This window comes from Trachemys scripta, chromosome 16 (genome assembly GCF_013100865.1).
Source record: "Trachemys scripta elegans isolate TJP31775 chromosome 16, CAS_Tse_1.0, whole genome shotgun sequence".
Taxonomy (NCBI): domain Eukaryota; kingdom Metazoa; phylum Chordata; order Testudines; family Emydidae; genus Trachemys; species Trachemys scripta.
In genome coordinates, this window is record NC_048313.1 from 13,937,184 (window position 1) to 13,963,899 (window position 26,716).

General features: G+C 55.6%; 2 protein-coding genes across 5 annotated transcripts; one reads left to right on the forward strand and one right to left on the reverse strand.

Annotated features, from left to right (window-relative positions):
• Positions 1-990: 990 nt before the first annotated feature.
• Positions 991-5,121, forward strand: LOC117888589 (retinol dehydrogenase 7-like). Of its 3 annotated transcripts, XM_034792130.1 has the most exons (6): positions 991-1,183; positions 1,250-1,259; positions 1,956-2,281; positions 2,889-3,147; positions 3,450-3,613; positions 4,182-5,121. In XM_034792130.1, the coding sequence occupies exons 1-6, from the start codon at positions 1,006-1,008 to the stop codon at positions 4,397-4,399; spliced, it is 1,155 nt and encodes a 384-aa protein (XP_034648021.1). In that variant the 5' UTR covers positions 991-1,005; the 3' UTR covers positions 4,400-5,121. The 3 variants fall into 3 exon arrangements, with proteins under 3 accessions (XP_034648021.1, XP_034648020.1, XP_034648019.1); XM_034792129.1 differs by lacking the exon at positions 1,250-1,259 and having other exon boundaries at positions 1,016-1,183; positions 1,789-2,281; XM_034792128.1 differs by lacking the exon at positions 1,250-1,259 and having other exon boundaries at positions 1,017-1,183; positions 1,864-2,281.
• Positions 5,122-12,995: 7,874 nt separating this feature from the next.
• On the reverse strand, positions 12,996-20,698 carry LOC117888708 (retinol dehydrogenase 16-like). 2 transcript variants are annotated; one of them, XM_034792345.1, is made up of 5 exons: positions 20,590-20,698; positions 17,871-18,198; positions 17,056-17,314; positions 14,793-14,956; positions 12,996-13,371 (listed from the first exon to the last, which is right to left on the reverse strand). In XM_034792345.1, the coding sequence occupies exons 2-5, from the start codon at positions 18,181-18,183 to the stop codon at positions 13,154-13,156; spliced, it is 954 nt and encodes a 317-aa protein (XP_034648236.1). In that variant the 5' UTR covers positions 18,184-18,198; positions 20,590-20,698; the 3' UTR covers positions 12,996-13,153. The 2 variants fall into 2 exon arrangements, with proteins under 2 accessions (XP_034648236.1, XP_034648235.1); XM_034792344.1 differs by lacking the exon at positions 20,590-20,698 and adding an exon at positions 18,575-18,782.
• Positions 20,699-26,716: the final 6,018 nt, after the last annotated feature.

Genomic DNA, 26,716 nt, shown 5'->3' on the forward strand with positions numbered 1-26,716 from the left:
GAAATCTGGAGTGACTCCAGAGCTCAGACAGAATCGGGGGTCACCTAGGAGGAAAGGCAGCCTGCTTCTCTCCAGCCAGCAATTTCTCCCCGGGTGCCCGCCTTGCTCCAGCGTGGGAGGGGCGGTGAATGCGCTCTGTCTGCCTGACCCACAGGTCGTTGGGCTCTGCCCCTGACCCTGGCAGGCCTCGGACAAGGCAGGGCGCTGGGCCTTGTCCCCGGAGCCAGGAAAGCGGAGATTTGCTAGAGTGCAGGAGGGTTAATGATTTCCCTGCAGATAGCAGGGGCTGCAGTCCCAGCGTGGGGGAGAGGGTTCGTTTGCTCCCCGAGCAGGGTCCGGTGCTGAGCCTGACCCTCATGCAGCCGACACGCCCCAGCCCCACAGAACTGGCCAAGGGGGGTGGGCAGCTGCTGCAGGCCGAGGAGCTGTGGCTCGGCTAACGTCACTCCTGCTTCAGAGCACCAGCCTCTAACTCTGGGGGTCAGGAGGAAACGGTCCCGGAGCTGCCAGTGGGATTCCTAGGGGCAGCTCTGGCGTAGGTCCCTTCACTCGGGACTCCGTCCCAGCCCCTGGCCCCGCTCTGCTCCAGCAGGGCTGATCCTGTACCGTCAGCAGGGCCGAAATCTAGGGCAGGCCCGTTTGTTTCCAGGACCCCCCCCACACACATACACCCATTTGGGTCCCCTCTCCATGGCCTGGAGGAAGCAGCCTGCACGAGGATATCAGAACTGGGGGGCTCCTGTGTCGGGTCCTGGTGGGATCTTTCCTGGGTGACTCCCAGGGCTCTGCCACACAATAACGAGGCCAGTGCCAGCCCAAGAAATACCATCGATTGCCAGCCGGTCCCTCTCAGGCCACCCGGCCCCACTGCTGGGGCCCTGGGGCGGCCGGCGGGTTCGGAGCTGGTAGGTCCAGCCAAGAAATGCAGCACCGCTTCCCACACAGGCTAGAACCAGTCCCTTTAAATCACAGGCAGGACTTTGCCCCCTAGACACTCCACTTTGCATGCGCTCCCTGCCTCCAGCCGAGCCCCAGCCTCCTGCCCGGGCCCCCTGCACCCCCAGGGGAGGTGTTTGTCCTTCACCAATCGCCAGGCTCTTCCTGTCTGATTTCCAAAGTGCCAGTTCCCCAGAGCAGAGCGGGAGCTGGAATCCAAGGCACGCGGGGCCCTTGCTTGCAGCAGGTAAACTTTCCTCCTCCTGTTGGCTTTTCAACAACCCCCTCCTGGATCCTGGACAGTCGCTGGGAGCGAGACTCAGGTTCCCGCTGTCACCCCTTCCCTGGGGAGTTTTTTCCCTTGCCCTCTTTGGTGCCATTTTCTTCCTGTCACTTTCCTTTTGCCGAACCCGCGGCAGGTTTCGCTGGCGTATTTTCCAGCACTGGACCAGAGGGGCAGTTCAAAGCCAGGCCCTTACCGGCCCCAGGCTGGCACGAGCGGGCCGGGTCTCCAAGCGACCGATCAGACCGGGCCTTTCTCCAGCCGCCAGGCTACGAGGCGTCTCTCACTGTGCTTTTCTCTCTCCCTTTCGGGTGTGTCTGTCTGGTTCGGCCCTCCAGGAAATGGGTTTGAACATTAACAACCCCAGCAGCTGCACCCCATCTCAACTGCCCCCCCCCACCCAAAGGACAGGCGGTAGCATCTTTAATGCCAGCTAAAAATACCGTCGGACGGGGTTTCTCTATTGCTGAAGGGAGAGGGTTGAAAGAAAGCCTGGCTTAGCCCGTTGCATTTCAAAGGCTTACATTGATTCATCCCCCTTTTTTCCTCCCCGTATCTTAAATAAATAGTTCAGATTTCTAACGGGGTCTTTGCGGCTGAGAACCCCCAACGAACGGTGACTGGTTAGCGCTGTCTCTCCGCAGGGTCACGTTGACAGCTCGGGCTGTTTTCCTCCATCGAAGGTCAAACAAGCCGTTCCCCAGTGGCCCTCGGATTATTTTGTCTGCAGCCAGAGTCTGCCTGCGAGGATGTGGCTGTACCTGGCCGCCCTGCTGGGGCTGTACTTCCTCCGCCGATGGTACCGGGAGCGGCAGAGCGTCGAGGGCCTCCCGGAGAAATACGTCCTGATCACCGGCTGCGACTCCGGCTTCGGGAACCTGCTGGCCAAGCAGCTGGACGTGCGGGGCCTGCGGGTGCTGGCGGCTTGTCTCACCCAGCAGGGCGCGGAGCAGCTGAGGAAGGCGACGTCGCAGCGGCTGCAAACGGTGATCCTGGACGTCACCCGGACCGACAGCATCGCCGCGGCCACCGCCTGGGTGAAGGAACAAGTGGGGGACAAAGGTGCGGCTTGGACGAGATGCTGGTGGTTATTGCACAGGGCTGGGTCTGGGTCTGTGTCCTGCCCCCTCGGCCTGAGGTCTCAGGAGCCTGCATTAATGTCCTGCCCATCCTTCGCCCGAGGCTGCAGAGGGGCCGGGGGTGGGGGCAGTGGCGGGCACAAAGACGATGGTCGTGTTGGCAAAGTGCAGCCTCATGGGGGCGGGTATTTCCCGCCAGAGCTGGGTGGGGAATTTCCCGTGCCCGTCCCCCACCTCCCCAAACTCCTCTGGGGAGACGGGCAGGTCTGGGCACAGCGACGGGCCAGATGGGCTTTCAGAGCTTGTGTTCTGCTCAGCTGGGGGGGGCCAGCCCCATGTGTCCCAGGTTTGCTGCCCCCTCCCCCCCCAGCATCACAGCGAGACAGGCGGCCGTGCTCTCATGCTGGGACTGAGAAGCAGGTCACGTCGGCCTGGCCTGGGAGACCAGCGACCGGAGCAGCCCTGGGGCTCTGTAGCAGGGGCCCCCGGGAGAGGGCAGGAGGGGAGATAGGGCCTGATTCTCTGAGCACCTGGGCCGGGAGGGGACTGGGAGATGAGCCACCCCCAACCTTTCTGTCTCCTCTGCCCAGGGCTCTGGGGCCTGGTGAACAACGCAGGGATCGGCATCCCCACGGCCCCCAACGAGTGGCTGACCAAGGACGACTTTGTCAAGGTGTTGAACGTGAACCTGATCGGCCTCATCGAGGTGACCCTCAGCGTCCTGCCCCTGGTGAAGCGAGCCAGGGGCCGGGTCGTCAACGTGGCCAGCACGATGGGCCGGCTGGCCATGATTGGAGGGGGCTACTGCCCGTCCAAGTACGGGGTGGAGGCGTTCTCCGACAGCCTCCGGTGAGAGCCATTGCTAGCCGCGTCCGCCGTCGTGTCCTGACCGGGGATGGGTTTGGCCCAAGAACCTCGGTGCTCCGGGAAGGTCGGCAAAGCTCTGCCTACCTAGAGCAACCCCTACTGGTCTCCAAACTGCCCCCCGCACACCCTGTGCGTCTGGGACCTCCCCCCATAACCAGACACTCCCCCGTCTCTGCCCCCCAGACACCTTCCATCACTCCCTTTGCATCCAGCCTTAGCAACTCCTTGGGGGGGTCCTGTGCCTCGGCGGGGGCTTCCGTAGTCATGTCGTTGTTCCATTCCAGGCGGGAGCTCCTTCCTTTCGGGGTCAAGGTGTGCATCATAGAGCCGGGTGCCTTCGGGACGCAGATCTTAAATACCCAGATCATTAAAGACATGCTGCAGGAGGTGTGGGGCCGGGTCCCCGCCGAGATCAAAGAGTCGTACGGGCAGCGCTACTTCGACACCTGTGAGTCCATGGGGGTGACCGGGCCGGGGGCTGGATGCTCCTGGGGGGATTGTAGCCGGATGAGCCGGGAATAAACTGAGCCCCGCTGGTGCGCAGCCGCTTGGGGCCTGCAGGGCTGCGGACGGGGTGGGGCTGGACCTTTCCATTCCAAAGCCCGTGGGGCTCTTCTCCGAAGCCTCCATTGGGCCCAACGGCCCCAACGGCTTTGAATACGTGGCCAGGGGCGGAGGAAGGGCTGCAGTCCCGTTTCCCAGGGCCAGGCTCATCTTCGCAAGATCCCGCGCTGATCTGGTAGCAATCCGGTGGTGCCCCATAGCTCCTAAGTCCCGGGATCTATTCCTGCTTTGACGGTGGGCGTGTACATGCACGCGCTTTCCGGTGGCTCAAACCACGGTCACCCTAGAAGCTCCGGACCGTTTCCCCTACGTTCGGCTCCGGTTTCGAAGCAGAATGGGCTGATTTCAGTCTCTGCAGCCACTCCAAAGCTGGGGGGACTCACACGCTCCCCGCTCGTCCGTCTACCCCGCCCCGGGCCTGACTTCGGCCTCGTTTGTATTTCCACACGCAGATTATGAGCAATTCCTCCAGCTCTTATCCACGGCCAGCCCCAACCTCTTCCTGGTCACCGACTGCATGGAGCACGCGCTGACAGCCCGCCACCCCCACACTCGCTACTCGGGGGGCTGGGACGCTAAGCTGTATTACCTCCCGCTCTCCTACTTGCCAGCCTGGTGCCAAGACTTCCTGCTGACTCTCCGGCAGCCCAAACCGGCCCAGGGCATCTAGGGGGCATCGGCGGTGAAGCCACCTGGGGGAGATATTACGGTTGAGACGGCAGCATCTCGCCGTGTAACTGACTAGCTTCTGGGGTGCAGCGTATTGCTTGTTTTAAAGCCAGCGGGTGGGACTGATCAGGTGTCATACTCCAGTTAATGGAAAGAGCCAAGTAGGGCGAGGGGGGAGGGTCTGCTGCGGGGGGGGGGTTGGGGATCTGCTGCCTTCGCAGACCAGCTTCCGCTGGGTCCTACTCATTTCCTACGTCACTGGAATGCCAGGGGCTTCACCAGCGGGGAGAACCGTGCCGAAGGGGCCCCGGGTGTATGAATCGAAGGGAGGCAGAGGAGAGGTCCAGGCTGGTCAGGCGGTTACGGCCCTGCGGCAGGATTCAGGGGAGCTGGGTGCCATTCCTGACTTTGCCACAGACTCACTGCGCAAATCATTTGCCGTGCCTCAGTTTCCCCATCTGTAGAATGCAGGCAGTACATCTTCCCGGGTTTAAACTGTGAGCTCTTTGGGGCAGGGACTGTCTCTCACCTGCATCTGTGCATCAGCCAGCACAACGGGACCCTATCTTGGTGAGGGCCTCCAGGTCCTACCACGATACAATCAATCTAATTGCATTGAACTCTAGTAAAATCACTGGTTTCAGGCTAGGGCATGGGGTTAGTAGAGGCCTCTCTGGCCTTTTTTGTTTATTCGCAGAGCCAATAAATTGTTGCAAAAACGTTCTGGTAACGTCAGCTTTTCCAGTCCAAAAGAGAACAGGGCTGGGGTCCGTACCAGCTCCGATACATACGTCGGCCTTCAGAAATCTGTCAAGCCAGGACAGGCCAACGCGCCGGGGCGCCGCGTAACGCTTCCTTCCAGCATTAGGATTCGTTCCCTCTTGGTTTGTGGCTGGGGGCGAGTCTCTGCTTGCAAATCCCACCAGCTTTCTGGGTACGTCTCTTTCTTCCTTCTTCCCTGTACAACTCGCACTTGAGAGGTCAGCTTTTCCGATAGAGCAGTGGTAGCGCCCTAGAAGTGGGTGGGCCACCGGCCGCCTTTTCCCCTGAGGCCCCGCCCCCACGCTCCCCGCCCCACCGAGGCCCCATCCCTGCACCACCTCTTCCCATAGGCCCCGCCCCCACACCGCCTCTTCCCAGAGGCCCCGCCCCCACTCTGCCCAGCCCCACCAAGGCCCCACCCCCGCACAACCTCTTCCCATAGGCCCCGCCCCCACACCACCTCTTCCCAGAGGCCCCGCCCCCACTCTGCCCCGCCCCACCAAGGCCCCACCCCTGCACCACCTCTTCCCCCGAGGCCCCATCCCCCACTTGCCCTGCTCTCTCCCGCCTATCGCTCGCTCTTACGGCTGGTAAAAAGTGATGGGGCCATGGCCCCCTGGTCTCCCCGTTCCGGTGCCCCGACTCCACCATTTACATTAGTTACACCTGCAATGATCTGTGCCCCATGCTGCAGAGGAAGGCGAACCCCCTCTCCCCCAGGGTCTCTGCCAATCAGACCCGGGGGGGAAATTCCTTCCCGACCCCAAATCTGCCGATCACTTAGACCCTGAGCATGTGGCCAAGACCCACCAACCAGAGCCCTGGGGAAGAATTCTCTCTTGTAACTCAGCGCCCGCCCCAGCCACTGTCCCGTCTCCGGCGGTTGGGGATTTTTGCTACCAACCATGGGGCTTAACAAAGTGAAGGTTAAGTGGGTGACTTGGTCAGTCCGTCCGGGGAACAAAGATTTAACAGCGGGCTCCTCACTCTCGCAGAGAAAACTCTAACTCGATCCAATGGCTGGACTCCGAAACTAGCCGCATTCAGACTGGAAGTAAGGGGTCAATTTTTAACAGTGGAACAACTTACCAAGGGTCGTGGGGGATTTCTCCATCGCTGGCAATTTTGAAATCTAAGATCTGCTCTAGGAATTACTTCAGGGAAGTTCTCTGACCTGGGCTGTTATGCAGGCGGTCAGACAGATTATCCGGCCTTGGAATCTAGTCATCGATGGGTCTTGTTCTACCTTTCTCTGCTAGATGAAAGCGCCCTCTTGTACCTGGTATTTTCTCCCCATGAAGGTCTTTGTACCCCATCATCAACTCAGCTGTCCACCATGTGTCTAGAGCTGAACAGATCACGCTGCACCAGGCTCCAGCATTTCCTCCCTCCCCACCAAGCCCCCGGATCATTTTCCTGGCTCTGATCTGCTCTCTCTCTCCAGTTCGTTCACCGCCCCTTTCCGAAACGTGGACAACCGATTTGAGGGAGGGCAGGGGTTGGGGAAAGTCAACGGAGATGCTGCTGCTCCATCCGGTGAATGCACTGCGAGCATGGAGAACGCTCCGAGCCGAGCCATGCCGTGCCCCGGGGGCGATACAAGAAAGCTGGAGATGAACGGGGCCGTGACGCTGGCCTCTCTGTGTATGTTAGCAGCTCTTGGGGCCAGACTGTCTAACAGCCACTCAGCTGGCAGGATCAGGCCCCAACATGGCCAGGTTTCCAAATCCAACTGGCGGTTTCCGGAGCCGTCGGCTCGCTGTGCGTGTGGAGATGCAGGGTTTCCTCTCGCTTCAGGAGGAGGTGGGTGGGGGAGAAGTTTTCCTCGGGTTTAAACAGCCTGATTTCCATTTGGAAAACCCCAAATGATCCCCACTGTAAAAGAGCGGGAGCTCTCCGGGGCAAGGCTGGAACCTTCATAAGAGCACCCCCAGGTTTGCCAGCACCTGGAACGGGGACCCCTCAGGGCTGCCTTGTCTCCCCCAACCAAGCTTTTCCAGTCCTGTCCTAGGAACCTCCCTCCAGCCCTGTCCAGCTGGGCTGGCTCGTTAATTAGGCCTCCATGTGCAAGCAGGCCGGTTAATTGGCCTCTTGGGCCCACACTAACCCTCTCCTGGCCCCTACGGGGTGAACACTCCCCTCAGGTTAGGACAAACGTTCTGCCCATCTGGTTAAGCCCTGGCCCAGGTGACCAAGGGAGGCAGCTGTCCCCACTCCACTGTCGCTCTAGATCCTCGGTGGCTGGTTGGGATGGAGGGACCAGTCACTCCCCACCAATTGCAGGTGGATTCCCCCGCCCCGTCTGCCTCCAGGAGCCTTTTATCTGGTTCCCAACCTGGGGAAAGGAGGAGAGAAGCCGACTGCACTGAAGGCTGCAGCATGCCAGGCCCAGCTCCTGTCAGGGGCCAGTTCCCAGGTAACGGTCACGTTCCCCCCAGGGGACTTTGCAGGGTGACTGGTCCAGCCGCCGTAATTCCAGCCAACGCGGCAGGTGTCCCCCAGGTCGGAGGGGGAGTTGGCACCGGGCAGGGAGGCTGCAAGGAGGCTGGTGCTGCTGGCTGGACAAGGCGCAGAAACATACAGGTGCTTAGGGCAGGAGCTGGCTTTTATTAGACGTTTGGGCATCACCCCACGTGATGTCACGCAGAGGAGACCAGGGCCCCAGCGTGGCACTGGAGGGAAGTTTCTGCAACTGGCTTCTATTGGAGGCAGCATGAAGTTAAGGCTCTGGGTGGTTACTCGGGAGAAGGTGCCGTTCCCAGCTCTGCCAGAGACCCTTGTGTGGCCTTGGCCACGTCATCTGAGCTCCTCGTGCCTCAGTTTCCCTTCTCTGGGAAGGGGACAGTACTTCTGTCCCTCCCGGGGGTGCGTGTGTGAGGCGAAGTCTGTTAATGACTGTGCGGCACTCAGGTGCTACAGTGACGGGGTGGGGGTGGGGTTGGGGGTGTTGAGGGGATGGTTTGGAGCCAGTTTGCCCGGCCCGTGTCCCTGGGAATTAAGCAGAGGCGGAACTGTGCGTTTGTGTTTATTGACTTTGTTCATATATTCTCTTGACACATTGGGTTCCTAATCAACGGCGCTATCCCTGTATTGTTAGGACGCTTGGAATTACAAACAATGCTGGGCTGGGACACAAACCTGTTCAACCAATGCAATCATGCAACCAATGCCATCGTCATTTGCCTGCCTGGTGCGAAGGTTGTGGATCTCTCGAGGCATCTGGATAGACTTATGTGTAGTGTTGGGGCGGAGCTGGTGGTCGTGGTACATGTAGGTACCAATGACATAGGGAAGGGTAGGAGAGACGTCCAGGAGGCCAAATTTAGGCTGCTAGGGAAGAGACTGAAATCCAGGACCTCTATGGTGGCATTCTCAGAAATGCTCCCAGTTCCGCGCGCAGGGCCAGGTAGGCAGGCAGAGGTCAGAGTCTCAATGCGTGGATGAGACGATGGTGTAGAGAGGAGGGGTTTAGATTTATTAGGAACTGGGGAAACTTTGGGGACGGGGGGAGCCTATAGAGGAGGGATGGGCTCCACCTAAACCAAAGTGGAACCAGACTGCTGGCACTAAACATTCAAAAGGTTGCAGAGCAGTTTTTAAACTAAGAGACGGGGGAAAGTTGACTGCTGCAGAGGAACACGTGAATCAGACAGAGACTTCTCTTAGAGGAGAGTCTATTGATGGAGATTCTCTAGGTTTTAGTCAGGAGGAGAGAATGGAAGAGGATAAAGTAGGGGCCAGATCAGACGAGAAACATTCACATAAAAAAGAATCTGACACATCAGAAAAGGGCAGACAAATAAACAGTGACAAGTTTTTAAAGTGCTTGTACACAAATGCTAGAAGTCTAAATAATAAGATGAGTGAACTAGAGTGCCTCGTGATATAACAGGCATCACAGAAACCTGGTGGAGTGGGGACAATCCATGGGACACAATCATTGCGGGGGAGGGGGAGAGTGGCACTATATGTGAAAGAAAATGTTGAATCAAATGAAGTAAAAATCTTAAATGAATCCACATGTTCCATAGAATCTCTATGGATAGTAATTTCATGCTCTAATAAGAATATAACATTAGGGATCTATTATTGACCACCTGACCAGGACAGTGATAGTGACGATGAAATGCTAAGGGAAATTAGAGAGGCTATCAAAATAAAGAACTCAATCATAGTGGGGGATTTCAATTATCCCCATATTGACTGGGAACATGTCACCTCAGGACGAAATGCAGAGATAAAATTTCTCGATACTTTAAATGACTGCTTCTTGGAGCAGCTGGTACAGGAACCCACAAGGGGAGAGGCAACTCTAGATTTAGTCCTGAGTGGAGCGCAGGAGCTGGTCCAAGAGGTAACTATAGCAGGACCGCTTGGAAATAGTGATCATAATACAATAGCATTCAACATCCCTGTAGTGGGAAGAACATCTCAACAGCCCAACACTGTGGCATTTAATTTCAGAAATGGGAACTATGCAAAAATGAGGGGGTTAGTTAAACAGAAGTTAGAAAGTACAGTGAATAAAGTGAAATCCCTGCAAGCTGCATGGGCGCTTTTTAAAGACACCATAATAGAGGCCCAACGTCAATGTATCCCCCAAATTAAGAAACATAGTAAAAGAACTAAAAAAGAGCCACCGTGGCTTAACAACCATGTAAAAGAAGCAGCGAGAGATCAAAAGGCATCTTTTAAAAAGTGGAAGTCAAATCCTAGTGAGGTAAATAGAAAGGAGCATAAACACTGCCAAATTAAGTGTAAAAATGGAATTAGAAAAGCCAAAAAGGAGTTTGAAGAACGGCCAGCCAAAAACTCCAAAGGTAATAACAAAATGTTTTTAAGTACATCAGAAGCAGGAAACCTGCTAAGCGACTAGTGGGGCCCCTGGACGATCGAGATACAAAAGGAGCGCTTAAAGACGATAAAGTCATTGCGGAGAAACTAAATGAATTCTTTGCTTCAGTCTTCACGGCTGAGGATGTTAGGGAGATTCCGAAACCTGAGCCGTCCTTTGTAGGTGACACATCTGAGGAATTGTCACAGACTGAGGTGTCACTAGAGGAGGTTTTGGAATTAATTGATAAACTTAACAGTAACAAGTCACCCGGACCAGATAATATTCACCCAAGAGTTCTGAAAGAACTCAAATGTGAAATTCCGGAACTATTAATTAGGATGTCCTTTAAATCGGCTTCTGTACCCAATGACTGGAAGATAGCTAATGTAACACCAATATTTAAAAAGGGCTCTAGAGGTGATCCCGGCAATTACAGACCGGTAAGTCTAACGTCAGTACCGGGAAAATTAGTTGAAACAATAGTAAAGAATAAAATTGTCAGACACATAGAAAAACATAACTCACTGGGCAAAAGTCAACATGGTTTCTGTAAAGGGAAATCGTGTCTTACTAATCTATTAGAGTTATTTGAAGGGGTCAACAAACATGTGGACAAGGGGGATCCAGTGGACATAGTGTACTTAGATTTCCAGAAAGCCTTTGACAAGGTCCCTCACCGAAGGCTCTTACGTAAATTAAGCTGTCATGGGATAAGAGGGAAGATCCTTTCATGGATGGAGAACTAGTTAAAAGACCGGGAACAAAGGGTAGGAATAAATGGTAAATTCTCAGATTGGAGAGGGGTAACTAGTGGTGTTCCCCAAGGGTCAGTCCTAGGACGAATCCTATTCAACTCGTTCATAAATGATCTGGAGAAAGGGGTGAAAAGTGAGGTGGCAAAGTTTGCAGATGATACTAAACTGCTCAAGATAGTTAAGACCAAAGCAGACTGTGAAGAACTTAAAAATGATCTCACAAAACTAAGTGATTGGGCAACAAAATGGCAAATGAAATTTAATGTGGATAAATGTAAAGTAATACACATTGGAAAAAATAATCCCAACTATACATACAATATGATGGGGGCTAATTTAGCTACGACTGATCAGGAACAAGATCTTGGAGTCATCGTGGATAGTTCTCGGAAGATGTCCACGCAGTGTGCAGAGACGGTCAAAAAAGCAAACAGGATGTTAGGGATCATTAAAAAAGGGATAGAGAATAAGACGGAGAATATCTGATTGCCCTTATATAAATCCATGGTACGCCCACATCTTGACTACCGCGTACAGATGTGGTCTCCTCATCTCAAAAAAGCTATACTGGCATTAGAAAAAGTTCAGAAAAGGGCAACTAAAATGATGAGGGGTTTGGAATGGGTCCCATATGAGGAGAGATTAAAGAGGTTAGGACTTTTCAGCTTGGAAAAGGGGGGATAGGATAGAGGTATATAAAATCATAAGTGATGTGAAGAAAGTGGATAAGGAAAAGTTATTTACTTGTTCCCATAATACAAGAACTAGGGGTCACCAAATGAAATTAATAGGCAGCAAGTTTAAAACAAATAAAAGGAAGTTCTTCTTCACGCAGCGCACAGTCAACCTGTGGAACTCCTTACCTGAGGAGGTTGTGAAGGCTAGGACTATAACAGGGTTTAAAAGAGAACTAGATAAATTCATGGTGGTTAAGTCCATTAATGGCTATTAGCCAGGACGGGTAAGGAATGGTGTCTCTAGCCTCTGTTTGTCAGAGGGTGGAGATGGATGGCAGGAGAGAGATCACTTGATCATTACCTGTTAGGTTCACTCCCTCCGGGGCACCTGACATCAGCCACTGTCAGCAGACAGAACACTGGGCTGGATACTTTGGTCTGACCTAGTACGGCCGTTCTTATGTTCTTATCTGCCCTGACCCCTCTGATCCTATCCTCCCTGCTGTGTATTGTCTCCAATAGTCCTTTAACACGGAATAGACCCCGCCCTGCAGCTTCCCAAACACCAGGCAGTCTCGGACTCCTTTTGAAAAGAAAAAGCCCAGGCTTGTGGTGTCTAAAGAGCTTGTGCGAGAAGCTGTCACAAGCAAAGAGTCCAGTGCTTTCCCACAAAGGTCAGTGACAGCTGGATTTCAGCCACTGAACCCAGGTGCCTCAGTTTCCCATCTGTAAAATGGGGACAATAGCTCATTTCTCCCATGCTTTGTCTGCTCTGCTTAGCAGGTCAGCTCTCCGGGGCAGGGTGTGACTCAGCGTCTGGGCAGCGCCCAGGACCCCGGGGCCCTGATCCTGGTCCGATAATAAGCAGCAGTGGGGACTACCTAGGGCTAAGCAATCAGGAACACCTTGGATTTGCCTTCCAGAGACAGATGCTGGCTGGCTGTGAGTTCTTGGGTCTCTGGATTTAGATAGGCTGTTTGCTTAAGCTAGACATGATGCAACTGGGTCTCCCGACACAGGGGTGGGGATGCACCAACGGACAGGGACGTCTCTCACACGGGTGTTGAGGAACTGCTTAGGAAGGAATCTGCGGGGTAAGTCATTCTCGGTGACGCCGGCCGGCAGGATCTGTTCGGGGCTGACTAGCGATTCGCTCCCGGCCTTGCCTGCAACTCCCAGCAGGGGATCCATCCGGCGGCCAAACTGGTCTGGCCCTGGACCCGAGAAGAGGCCCAGCATGCAGTGGGTTGGTTTCATCAGAGGCTCTTGTATGGTGGAGTTTCAAACTGCTGCCTCCCCTCCAGATGGGCTGGGTTACCCTGCTGGGGTCGCCGGGGTGCGAGAGACCCAGGACACAGATCATGGAGATTTGGGGACAGGCAGATAGGAAACAGAGCTGAATACCAAGGACGGGCGGGTCCCAGACACAAGGAGGGGGTGGTCTGTGTCCGGGGTGTGGATTAAAGGGAGAGGGGATGTTGTGCCGGGGTTGGTTAGGAAACCACATTCCATCCCAAGACATGGAGAAGAGGTTGCACCGGTGAAGCAAACTCCAAGGAGCTCTGCTTTGATTCAACATTTGTAATTAAGAACTGATTTGCATAGTCTCAGCTGGGCGCCACGGGACAGGAGGTCTCACCCCCGCCAGGAATTCAGAACCCGTATGTTAGCGACGCTCCTCCGGTCGCTGCCCCCTGCCGACATTCTAACGCCGCATCTTCCTCCTACGCTTTTTGGGCCGGTACCGGGTAGGACCACGTCAGCACGATGTCGGCGAACCAGGTGGGCAGGTAACTCAGCGGGATGAAGACCAGCTTGGCGTCCCAGCCGGCGGAGTAGCGGGTGCGGGGGTGGCGAGCCGTCAGCGCGTGCCCCATACAACGGGTGACGACAGACAGGTCGGAGTTGCAGGATTTCTGCATATCGTGGGTGGCACGGATAACTGCACAGGCCAAAACAGAGAGTCAGGTCCCGGACTGAACGGGTTGGCTGAGAGGTCAAAGGGGAAGGACGGATTGTGAGCACAGGCTGCGAAACGGCAACGGCAGGATGGCCTAGTGGTTAGGGGCTCACCTGGGCCGCTGGAGACCCAGGTTCAATCTCTGCTCTGCCCCACGCAGCCGGGGTGAGCCTAGGCCTGTCGCTCTGTGCCACCGTTCCCCATGTCGGGCCAGATCCCACCAGCTGAGCGGGTGATACAAGGGGCCAGATCCCGGGCGAGACCGCGGGCCAGATTTGCAAAGAGCCGGCAGACGCCTATGGAGGCAGGGCAGCGCCGCGTGGAATTTTCAAAAGCACCTCGGTGAATTCGGTGCCTAAGTCACCTGGGCACCCATGATCGTCCCACTAGAGTCGTACCTGCAGCGTTAGGCGCCTAAATACCTTTGTAAATCTGGCCCGCAGTATCACACCGGATTGGGCCCCTTGCATCACTCAAGGAAAGACGCACGCAGCTACGTTTTCAGGCACTGAATGCGTAATCGGAGACCCCCAGGGCTCATTCGTACTGAGATCTGCGCCCGTGGCAGGTCTCAGGGGCTTAGGGATGAATCCAGCCAACGAGACGCAGGGATCCAGCCAGTGCTCCCTGGGTCTGAGCAGGGGTGAAAAGCCGCGGGAGCGTTTCTGTCGCTGACGCCGGCACACGGATCTGAACGCAGAGGGGCCATCTGTCCGTAGTCACTGTCCAGAGCCAGGCACCGTCTCTGCACCCGGCTTTCGGACACTCCCCCCACCATCCACGCCTCTCCACCTGAAGGGTGATCAGCGGCTCGGGGCTGAGCTCTGCTGCACTGACAAGAGCAGAAAAGCAAAATCCCCCAAGAGAGAAGCACCAGCTACCCCTGATTCACCGGTGGAGCAGCAGGGGGTGAGCGGGTTATTACTCTCAGGGGATCAGTGTGGGAGTTCTGCTCCCGTGCAAGGGTCAGCAGCGTTCAGGGACCGTGTGTGCGAAAGACACACCTGATCTCGGGCCATACGCAAGCACGGCCCAACCTCTCTGAACGGTGCATTAAATTGTGGCCACATTTAAGAAGGGGGGTTTCCATCCAGTTCAGCCAGATGGGCTGAGCTAGCCGGATTGAAAAGAAAAACACCTGATTTCCTGGCTAGACAAGGCCGAAGCGGGAACGAGGAGTCTGACCTCCCAATGCCGTGCATAGTGTGGCGTCATTTGCACTAGTGCAACGTGTGAGTGCAATGCCACTCAGTCACAATGCACGGCAGCTGAGAATCGGCCCCTGTAGCCGCCCTGTGTCTGCCGACACGAAGGCCGCTCTGCGGCAGTGCAGGGCCGGGGACGAGAGAAGGGTGCGCGGGAGCTGCCGGCTGGTGGGGAAGGGAATGGGGCAACGTACTCACAAGCGTTTAAGTAACTCTCCCCGTAACTCGCTTTGGTTTCCTCGGGGAGCCTCTCCCAGAGGCGAGTGAAGTTCTCGATAATGATCTGAGGGTTGGTAATTGTGGTGCTGAAGTAGCCCGGCTCGATCACACACACCTTCACCCCGAAAGGCAGCATTTCACGCCTGAAATGGGACAAGCAGGATTAACCCGTGTGGGAACAGCACCTTCCTGGGGGCTGGGCTGGTTCCCAAAGAGGTGAGATCCAAACATGCCTTGAACTAGCCCCAGTCTACACGTAAGTCTTGTATGTGGCCAGGCTTGGTGGCTTCCACAACCTGTGCGGACACAGTGATACTGGAATCAAGGGGCTTTCGGGTTTGTCTACACTTGAAAGTTAATTTGGATTGAGGTAGATGCAAATTAAAAGCGCAGTAGTTATTGCAGAATACCTCCATGGGGGGATTAGTCGCCCGAGCCCCGTCCCATATGGGAACAGCTATTCTTTGTGACCAGTATAACTGCGCCTCTGCTAGGGAGACTGGACCCCGTGAACTGGACCAGAGAGCGAAAGACGTCCTGCTTCGGGGTTTTATAAGGCCTCAGGGCCAATCCTCAGCTGGGGTCAATCGGCAGAGCGCCCCTCAACCTAACGCTCTCCTGAGTTCCTCCATCCGAGGCTCTGGCCCTGGACGTTTCACTGACTTACAGAGCCGGCAATGGGCAGTCCTCGGGCCATCCCAGGATAGGAGAGAGACATGGCGGGGGAGGTCATCTCTTTTATTGGCCCAACTTCCGTCGCGCGAGAGAAAAGCCTTCGAGCTTACGCGGAGCTCTTCTGAAGGGGCATGTGAAACGACCGACAGAGCGTCACACATGCTGTCTGGCAGCTAGACCTTCCTGGGAGCCAGGCCAGCTCTAAACCAGACCCTTTTGCCAGGCTAGCGCCGTCAGGGAGTTGGGTGATTTCCCCTAGTGGAGACGCAGTGATACCAGCATCAATGTGCTTTTGCCAACGTGGCTCGTTTCACTGGCTGGCATAAGCGACACCGGCATGAACTGAGTTGACGCTAACAGCGTTTTCCAATACAGCTCTGCTGGTGCAGATGGGGTGGGGAAGGATGGCGCAGCTGCTGGGAAGAAAGGGGAATTCCTCTCCTATGCTGCGGCCCCGATCCTGCCGGGGCTGTGGGTGGGTGGATCCAGGGATCCATTTCGTACTTAGCCTGGGGCTTTCAGACGCTGGTTTGTAAATTGCACCCACAGCACACGGGCGGGGCTGGGAGCACACGGGAAAGTCGCGGCAGACTAACCTCGGGTGTGACTTCGAACCCGTCTCGTTCAGCCAGCCCCAGGCGGGGAACCTGCTCTCAGGATAAGGGCAGCCCAGGGCGGCCGAGTTTAAACCGGCTGGAATCACAAACTCACTTGGTTTAAAACCTGATTCGCTTTAAGCAACTCTCCCGTGTAGACGAAGCCCAGCAGCGCAGGGCTGCATCCGGAGGAGCCTCTGAGCTGACGCAAGGAGAAATCAAGTCTCAGCGAAGAGCCCGTCTCCACAGCGAGGGTTGGAGTTGCAGCGCCCCAGTTGGCCGGCAGCAATGTCCCGTGCAGACACTGCTGCAGCGCAGGGGAAGCCCTCGCACGCGTGCTGGCGGGTCACACTCTGCCTTGCAGAGCAGCAAGACGCGGAGCAGCTACACCTGGAGAGTCGCTTGACAACATCCCTTCCCTGAGGACGCGCACGGTTGCCAAAGCGAACGCTCCGGAAGGAATGAACTCTTAACTACCGGGTAACAGCCACCTCCAGGCCTTTCCACCCCGAGCCAGCCGGCAGGACGGAGAAACACCCTTCGCTACAGTCACAAACTTTGCCCCGGTTTCCCCTTTCCTTCTCTATCCTCCCAGATCAACCGGGGGCCAGGCAGGAGTCCAGTAACCCCTTCGATGCCAGAGCACCTTCTCGCTAGTGGTTGATGAGAGGTTCACCAGTCAGTCGCATGTTTTTAAGGGCCAAAGGTGACAGATTCAATCCCCGTGGCCATCCCCGAGCAGGAGTCCCATGGGCCCAACCAATACAGGGAGACAAAGATCCAGGTGCATCGTGTGCAGAAATACACACACGTCACGGCCGGGCTATTTGCACGTTGCAGCAAGTACGTCCGGGCGTGTATTCACCATTTGGCACTTGCACCATGGGTCAGTGCACGGGTGGTGGTGGTGGCGGGGGTTGCACGGGGCAGAAAGTGCAGCTGAAAAGGGTGCCCTATCACTGGTCACTCACCGGAGGCTGTCGGAGAATGCCTCCACGCCGTACTTAGAAGGGCAGTAGCCCCCTCCGAAGAAGGACAATCGGCCCATTATACTGGCCACGTTGACGACCCGGCCCCTGGCTCGCTTCACCAGGGGCAGGACGCTGAGGGTCACCTCGATAGGGCCGATCAGGTTCACGTCCAGCACCTTGACGAAGTCGTCCTTGGTCAGCCACTCGTTGGGGGCCGCGGGGATGGCGATCCCCGCATTATTCACCAGGCCCCAGAGCCCTGGGCGGAGGAAATGGGGTGTGTGACTGGGGGGCGCTGTTCCCTCTCCTGTCCCTCCCCCAGAAATCTCCACTCCTCTCCCACAACCCACTGCTCTCTCTCAAATCTCCACCCTGCTGGGAGGACGGGACGTTCCTTCTCCCCGGATCTGCCCCGCACCCCCACAGCCATTAGGGGAGGGACGGAGGACACCCCAGGAAAGTTCTCACCTCCTGCCTATGCTCTGGGCTGTGAACGGCCAATAGGAATAGAGTCACGCTGTCCCTTGCCCCCTCAGCGGGCAGATTCCAGCAGGCTATGCCCGAGGGGAAGGATGGCCCCTGCTGGGGGGCCTGAGGATAGCAAGACCCCTCCCCACCAAAAAAAAACCTTCAGTCACAGCTCCCCAACCTGCTCTACAGCCCAGGTGACACCCACGGGAGAACTGGGTGTGACTGTGCCGCATGCTAATAGGACAATAGGACAATCAGTACCCATATGCCTGTGATGAGTGTCTAGCAAGGAGCATGACCCGGGGCGGGCGAGGGATGGGCACAGCCAGACCCGGGCCCCGCACCTTTGTCCCCCACTTGTTCCTTCACCCAGGCGGTGGCCGCGGCGATGCTGTCAGTCCGGGTGACGTCCAGGATCACCGTTTGCAGCCGCTGCGACGTCGCCTTCCTCAGCTGCTCCGCGCCCTGCTGGGTGAGACAAGCCGCCAGCACCCGCAGGCCCCGCGCGTCCAGCTGCTTGGCCAGCAGGTTCCCGAAGCCGGAGTCGCAGCCGGTGATCAGGACGTATTTCTCTCGGAGGTTCTCCACAGTCTGCCGCTCCCGGTACCATCGGTGGAGGAAGTACAGCCCCAGCAGAGCGGCCAGGTACAGCCACATCCTCACAGGCGGACTCTGGGGGTGAGAAGAAAGGGAAGCATTACAGGCCACCGGTTCTGTCTAAGGGGGCACCCGACGGCCTGGTGGACTCAGGAGAACCGGGTTTGATTCCCGGCTCCGCTACTGACTCCCCCTGTGACCTTGGACAAGTCACTTGCTTGCTCCAGGCCTCAGTTTCCCCATCTGTACAAAGGAGATAATCCTCCTCCCTTTGTAGGCATAGACTGGGGGAGGCCTGTGGAGCGAGGGGCCCTGATCTCAGCTGTCCGGGCAGTGGAGCACATCACCTGGCAGACCCAGTGATAGGACCAGCCTGTGCTGAGTGTCCCTGGGGTCCCCTTGGTAAAGACAGACCCCAGGGTAACTGGTACCACGCCAAGGACACACGTACCACAGGGGCTCGGCTGTTGCCTGTCCTTTGCCGCCGGCTCAGGGACGAGCTATCAGCCACGGGGCTCGAAGCCTCCCGCACCTCGGACTGGACTCCCCGCTCAGTTTAGCGTCACGCACCCCCCGCCTGACAGAGCCCGTCTTTGAACCCTCCGAAGGTTCAGCTCCCACCGAGGGGAGTCCGGCGTGTCCGGGTTTTTCCCCTGAAGTCAATACCTTACGTGGCAGCTGCTAGATGACCCAGGACTGACCCCTTCCAGAAGCTTCCCTGAGCAAATCATTTACCAATCCCTCTCCCGATGTTAACCACACAAGAGCGCTCTGGGGCTGGCTGCGTTGAGCTCCGCCTGTTGTGACACCCCTAGGAATCCAGCCAGCTAGGGGTGGATTAATACGCCCATGGGTCTGTATTTCGTTCCTTCCCCCTTCCCCCCCCACTTCAAAAACTGGGGCCTTAAAGTCTAAGTAGCCAGGACAGACAAAGGGCGGGAGGGGAAACTGAGGCACAGAGAGGAGAAACTGAGGCATGGAGCAGGGGAAGTGACTCACTCAAGATCACCCAGCAGGTCACTGGCAGACCTGGGTTCTAGTCCCGACTCCAGCCCAGGACTCCATCCACTAGGCAACACTGCCTCCCCTGTTTGCTTTCTCAGGTGGGGGGGCCCCAAGGGGTGGGAACTCTCTGCCACGCGGGGAGAGCCCCGAGCACATCGTGAGTGCTACAGTACAGAAATACAATCATCCCCATAATAGCTCGGCACTATTCCTGGATTCCCTCTGCGGGAGAGTCTCCTACCAACCCAGGGTGACCAGACAGCAAGTGTGAAAAATCGGGACAGCGGGTGGGGGGTAATAGGAGCCTATATAAGAAAAAGACCCAAAAATCGGGACTGTCCCTATAAAATCGGGACATCTGGTCACCCTAAAACCATCCCCTCTGCAATATGGCCAGCAGTTTGTTTCACTCAGCAGCCAAGGCTGGATGTGAGTCGCGGATTCCACTGGAGGTTTGGTTTTCACCCCACATCCCCGGCTTTTCACCCTCAGCTTGTGAGCTGAGCGGGCTGCAGGAGTTATAGGGAGCCCAGGGCTGGATTAGTGGGGGGCGGGAGGGCTGTGGGTCGGGATTGAGGGGCATCAGCAGAGCTGGGTGCCTGGGGACCCGGGAGGGAGTTGCCGGAGTTGTGGGGTGGGGAAGGGAGCTCTGGGACTGAGATGCACTTTGCAGTCAGGCAGCAGCTCGCCCAGCATTGAGCTTTCCCCTTCAGGAGCCCCTCGGGTGGGAAGCCAGAATCCGGGCCCTGTGTGTGTGGACAGAACAGAGCGAATTCCAACAGGGCTGGGGCAGGGAAGGGGGCAGAGTGCGTGAAAACTCCTGACGCGTCCAGGCTGGATTTCGCCCCAGCAGAACGTCAATTTAACCTGTCAAAATTTCAGTTTCAAATGTGCGCCCGGGAAGGCAGAGGCTGCGAGCCGCCCAGCAAACAGCCGGCTGGATCCGGCCAGGGGCTGAGACCCCGGGCCTCGGCCCCATGCAACTGCTCCACTTTCGGAGTGCGCCTCGTCCCGCGAAAGTCAGCGGGGCTTCGGGGGAAGCGGGGGCCTGGGTGGTCTGCAAGCGGGGGGTCCGGTCCGGTGAGAGCCAGCGCCTGCCAGCAGCGAGCAGGAGCGTCGTGGGGAGCGGAGACCCGGGCCCGGACCGCGCGAGGCAGTGGCGCATTGGGGGGGCAAATTCCAGCCGTGGAAGTGGCACCCCGGCTGAAGCCGATCTGCGCGGCGAGCCAGCGTTTCGCCCCTGCCCAGGCGTGCGGGTCTTCATAGCAACTTCCCCTTTGGGCACTTGGCTCCACTGAGAAGGTGGGGTCCTGCACCTGAAGCGGCCAAACTTTGCACCCCAATATCCGCCCCCCGCCCCAGCTCCCCCCCCCCACCCGGGCAAACCCCCCCCCCCCCCCGGGCTGGAATTGCTGCTGTGGGAAGAGCTGCAGGGGCAGAATCCTGCAGTCTCCCCTTTACCTGGGTAGGTCTCCCGGCACTGCAGGAACTGGGTCCCCCCCAGATTGCAGCCTCCGGCTCCTTCCGCCCTCTCTCCTGTCTTGCTGAACCAGATCAAAGGCTCCTGGCAGGGAAAGAGGAAGCCTGCGATTGGTGGGGAGTGATTGGCCGTCCTAGCAGAAGAGCCAACCACAGAGGGTGGAGACCCAGGACTTGGAGAGGGGAGAACTGGGCTCTAGGGCTGGGCTCCATGGGGCAGTGGGTGGGAAGTCCCCCGAAGTGCAGCATCGCAGAGCAGGAAAGGACAGTTTCCTCGGCACTCTGTCTTTGCCAGGAGCCATTTTGGTGTCATCTGCAAACTTTTTCAGTGATCAAGTAGCAGAGGGGTAGCCGTGTTAGTCTGTAAAAAGCAACAAAGTCCGATGGCACCTTAGAGACGAACAGAGCTAACAGATGACATGCGTCTGACGCAGTGGGCATTCACCCCTGAAAGCTCATGCTCCAATACCTCTGTTAGTCTCTAAGGTGCCACAGGACCCTGTGTTGCTTTTTCTCAGGGATGATTTTCCCTTTCCTTTCAGGTCATTGATACAAACATTAAACAGGTCCGAGGCCAGACCCGAGCCGTGGGGACCCCACTAGAAACCCCCACGGCCCCGAAGATTTCCTGGTTACGGTTCCATTTCGAGACCGATCCGTTAGGGAGCTTTTCTTCCATTTAATGCGCCATGTTAATGTTTTCTCATTCTAGGTTTTGAATCGAAAGGCCGCCCGGTACCCAGTCGTACGCCGTACAGAAATCTAAGTCTATTACATCAGTGCTGTCACCTTTATCAACCAAACTTGCCATCCCATCAAAAAAGATAGCAAGTTCGTCCCACGGGATGGATTTTCCACCAAGGCAGGTTGATTGGCATTAATATTACCCTCCTTTAAATCATAGACTCATAGACTTTAAGGTCAGAAGGGACCATTATGATCGTCTAGTCCGACCTCCTGCACAACGCAGACCACAGAATCTCTCCCACCCACTCCTGTAATAAACCCCTGACCTATGCCTGAGCTATTGAAGTCCTCAACTTGTGGTTTAAAGACTTCAAGGTGCAAGAATCCTCCAGCAAGTGACCCATGCCCCACGCTGCAGAGGAAGACAAAAAACCCTTTAGCTCTTTATGAATCAGATTAATCAGTTGCCTGTAAAAACATCCACACAAATTCACTCTCGAAGATTCATTTAGGAAACAATAAATAATGACACCCAAGCTCCAGCTGTCCTGACACGACAACAAGGGAACGCAGAAACAGCCAAACGGGATCGGAACCAGGGTCTGGCTACCTCAGGAGCCCCATTCTGCCTGGTCTCCCAGCAGCTCTGGACGCAGCTCCGGGATAACCCATCCCCAAGACAGTTTCTTCCTGACCCCCAGGTCGGCTCACGCCCTGAAAGCACAAGAGAATGGGTAACATGTTCTGACGGCTCCCGGCTTGCAATGTGATTTAGGGATCCCCCCACCACACCGTACTAGCAGGCTCTCAGGAGGTGACACCAGCCCCCAGTAACACACCGCGTCATGACCTGCTGCATAAAACAGGCCATAGGGCTTCCCTGAATTAACAGGGCTTTGGCCACACAACAAAGTTGTACCACTTTAACTATCCCGGTCTAGTTAACACGGTGCAACCTTCTAGTGTGGAAGCAGAGCTACTGGCAGAAAAGTGCTAACACTATTCCCCGAGGGGAATCAACCAAACCGATGTAACACACCTTCTTCTTGGGCTATTTGCATCCACCCCAGGTATAACAATAGTGGGAAGCAATCACCCCCCTGCAACCGACCCAGTTATACCAGTCTGTGTGTAGACGACAGCCCTGCAACCCAACGGCACTCGACTACCAGGCTGTCTTGGCTCTCTGCCTGCTGCCCGCTGGGGGGTTGGCTGCCTGTCCCGGCCGCTGCCGTCACCTTGCTGTGGGGTGAGTGCCCCAGAAATCGCAGCGCCTCTCACCCCGCGGCACACACAGCACAGTGGGGGTTGGGGTGGCAGGAGCCCATGGGCAGGAGATGGGGTTGGCGCCGACTCAGGTTTGGGGGGAAAGGTCGGAAAACAAGCCAGGCCTGGGTCCAGTTCTGCTGCTGGGTAAGTCCATTGCAATTGTGCCCAGACTCTGACATTCCCCACCAATGGCTTTGCTGGACTGTGGGCAAAGACTGCAGATCCTGCTCCGGGACCCGACCGCGTAAGGCCGGATGCTATCTGGCCAGATCATGCATTCGTCCTTCCCCTCCGGAGAGCTGGGTTCGAACCGGCTTTGGGCCCACGCCAGGAGGGAAGGGAGCGACTCAGGATCTTTGACCGTATCACAAACCAACGTGCAGTCGTCGCTTTCTGATCAGGAGAGGGGTCGGACTGGAATATCAGAAGCGGGGCTTGGCTCAAGGTTGAGGGGCGCTGGCAGAGCATTCTGGGGGAGCCCAGGCGTGCAATAGTTGGATCGCAGCCCCCTCGAGTAAACAAGACGACACCTTGCTTGATTGCTTCCAGCTTCCATCTATGTTACTAACAGGTTTCAGAGTGGTAGCCACGTTAGTCTGTATCAGCAAAAAGAACAGGAGTACTTGTGACACCTTAGAGACTAACCAATTTATTTGGGCATAAACTTTTGTGGGCTAAAACCCACTTCATCACATGCATGCAGTGGAAAATACAGTAGGAAAATATATATACATAGAGGACATGAAAAAATGGGTGTTGCCATTCCAGCTGTAACGAGAGTAATCAGTTAAGGTGGGCTATTATCAGCAGGAGAAAAAAAAAACGTTTGTAGTGATAATCAGGATGGGCCATTTCCAACAGTTGACAAGAAAGTGTGAGTAACAGTAGGGGGGGGAAACCAAGCATGGGGAAAGAGTTTTTAGTTTGTGTAATGACCCATCCACTCCCAGTCTTTATTCAAGCCTAACTGAATAGTGTCCAGTTTGCAAATTAATTCCAGTTCTGAAGTTTCTCGTTGGAGTCTGTTTCTGAAGTTTTTTTGTTGGAGTATGGCGACTTTGAGGTCTGTAATTGAGTGACCAGAGAGGCTGAAGTGTTCTCCGACTGGTTTTTGAATTCTTGACGTCCGATTTGTGTCCATTTGTTCTTTTGCGTAGAGCCTGTCCGGTTTGGCCAATGTACATGGCAGAGGGGCATTGCTGGCACATGATGGCCTATATCACCTTGGTAGATATGCAGGTTACTAACGTTTCCAAGGAGAGGGGCCCACCACTAGGTGGTCTGAAAAAGCTGCAAGCAATCTCTTTACCTGGCCGTCTCTGCCTGAGCTAGCAACCCCCAGGTGTGGGATTTTGGAGACCCAGGATGCTACCGAGTCATCTGTCTGCCCAGCATTTGGAAAATCCTCTCTGCATCTGGCGTCTGCTTCACGTAAAAGAACAGGGGCGGTTTCCCTCAGAGAGGAGACGGACACAAAGGGACAGGATATCACGTAGATTAGAAAATCTTTGAGGAGGGACAATAGTTTTGTTGTGTGTTTGTACAGCCCCTAGCGCAACGGGGTGCTGGTCCACGAATGAGGCTACCGGGCACCACAAATAACGACTGCTAAGGAGAATAATAAAATAGCAAATGGGCAAGAGACGGTTGATCCAGGGTTCCCCTTGCTCAGTCTCTTCCCCCGAGATCAAGGTATTTCAATGGGTGATAAGAATCGCTAGAGTTATAACAGTCAATGTAAAAATAAGCAAGATTTTAGGCAATAAACCCTGATGCTCCAGGGCACGAACTGAGCTCTAACTACAGGGGTCAGGAGGAAACTAGCCGAAGGCACAGGTTACCCCACAGCTGCCTCTTGCAAGGTTCCTTGCACTTGTCTCTAAACCAGGTGGTCCTGGCTACTGATGGAGATGGGGCACTGGGTTAAATCCGGTTTGTCAGTGCCCGTGTCCCTAAAGCCTGCAGGCAGGTTGGTCATTCCTCCAGGATTAAGTGGCAGTGAAGAGTTTTAAGTGATACCAGCCACTTGTGATGATTCAGGGGTCTCTGAATGCAAGTGCTCTGCCTTCCCCAGGGAAAAAGAGGTGATCGGCTCAGCCTCCTACTTCTGCTAAACCAGCAGGCGAAAAGGTCACCACGGATGTGACATGATGAGTGTAATATAATCTCTCATGGAAAGGTGACAGGGCCAAAAAGAGTTAATTACCTCACAGACTGACCTGACCCATGGCCCAACTTTAGAGACTGGCTAGGAAGATCCGTAAATGAACAGAGCTTTGAAATGCAGCCGGCAGTGTTAGAGGTAGAAGGGGAGATGTTTGCTCAGGGCTTGTGATGTAAGCAAACAAGTCTTGTCTATTGCTATAGCTTTGATTCAAAGATCAAAAAAGGACTATTAACATTTAGGAAAACACTTGAGGGAAATGGTATTATTGTCTCTCTGTCTCTTTGAAGGTTGTGGTAACCTGTATCTGAACTGTTTAATGGATACCCTGTGCTAATTGCCATGATGTTTAGGAGAAGGAAAGTTAAGTCTATTGTTTTCTCAGGCCAAAAGGCTGCTGGAAATGTATAAAAACCCTGGGTCCTTCTTCATCTCAGATCTGCTTTGGGTTTCAAGAGGGGGAAACCTTAAGCCACAAGGATTGAGATCCCCAGTCACTGACTGGAGTCACCCTGAATATGGACATTGGACTATAACCCATGGACTATTTCTAAAAGGACTTTTGGTAACTACAAGCTCATCTCTGCTGTGTATCTGAAGCTCAAGAATTGAACTCAAGTCTGTCTGTATATTGATCTTTTAACCAACACTCTCTCTCTCTTTTCTTTTTTAATCAATTTTAGTTTAGTTAACAAGAATTGAAGCATATATTTTGGGTAAGATCTAAGTTATAATTGGACCTGGGTGTGTGGCTGGTCCTTTGGGATTGGAAGAACCTTTTTTTTTATATGATGAGATCAGATTTTCAGAATTTATCATCATATGTGACGTGTGTCTGGCTGGAGGCCTGAGGCTGGGCACGTTAAGGGAACTGCATTGTCTGGACTCTGAGTAACCAGTGCGATACTATAGAAGCTGGTTGGTAAATCTAAGCACTGGAAGATCCACCAGCGTTTGGGGTTTGTCTGCCCCGTTCTGTTTGCAGTTCACCATAATTGAGTTACCTCCGCTGGCTCCCACGGGCAGCACCGTCACAACGGGCATGAACAATGACAGTGATTCTTTGGATCATAGCAGCCCCTCGAGGCCTCAGCCAAGTTTGGGGCCCCGGCTTGCTAGGACGAGCACAAATACATACTAAGGGGCAGTCCCTGCCCTGGAGAATTGACGGTCTAAATCGGGAATGCCGGCCCCCATTGTCCAAACGGAGAATTCAGGCAAAGGCTGGCGAATCGGGGCTGGGATCTGATTCGCACTCACTGGGGGAAACACGGAGCAATTCAGTGGGGTTCTGACCCCAAAACATGGGGCATTTGGGCTGCACTTTGCTTTTGAAGCTCCACCAGGGCTCGCAGCTAGCAACCAGCCCAGATCCCCGGAAGCTGGAAGCACCTCACCTGGCACGGCTTAGACTCAGCAGAAGGGGGCTCTACTGAGCTTGGGGGGGAGGGCAAGGGGCTGATCTCACTGTCCCAGGGGGCCGTGAGCCCTGCCCAGAGCTAAGAGGAAGGTTGGAAGGTGCCAAGCCTGGGGCAAGAAACCTGCATTGAGCCTGGATCCCGACCTGGGTCTACCCGTCAGCTTCCCCCACTCTGCAGGAGTCACCCAGCATTTCCGGGCTCCATTGGTGCTGCTGTTGGGGAGTCCATCAGTCCAGCCCGTCCCTGGCCTGGGGTCCCCGCTTCCCTGCTGAGCTGTGGAACTCTAGCGATGCCGAGGAAGACAATAGAAGGAAGATCATTAGTGCAAGGCTGGCAGGATCCACCGCGGCCGCTGACGGGGCCAGGAAGCACCATGCACCACGAAGGAAACCGAGACGCGGTCAGGCGCCTCTGGCCACTCGACAGTGCCGGAGGCTGATGGAGGGGCAGGATGCGGGGGGCAGAGAGGGTGAGCCCTGATGGTCAGGACAGCGTGGAGGCCAAGAGGGGCTCCGGACGGGGCATGTTCGCTGGGAGTCTCAGGGCAGTGGAAGGAGGTGATGTGATG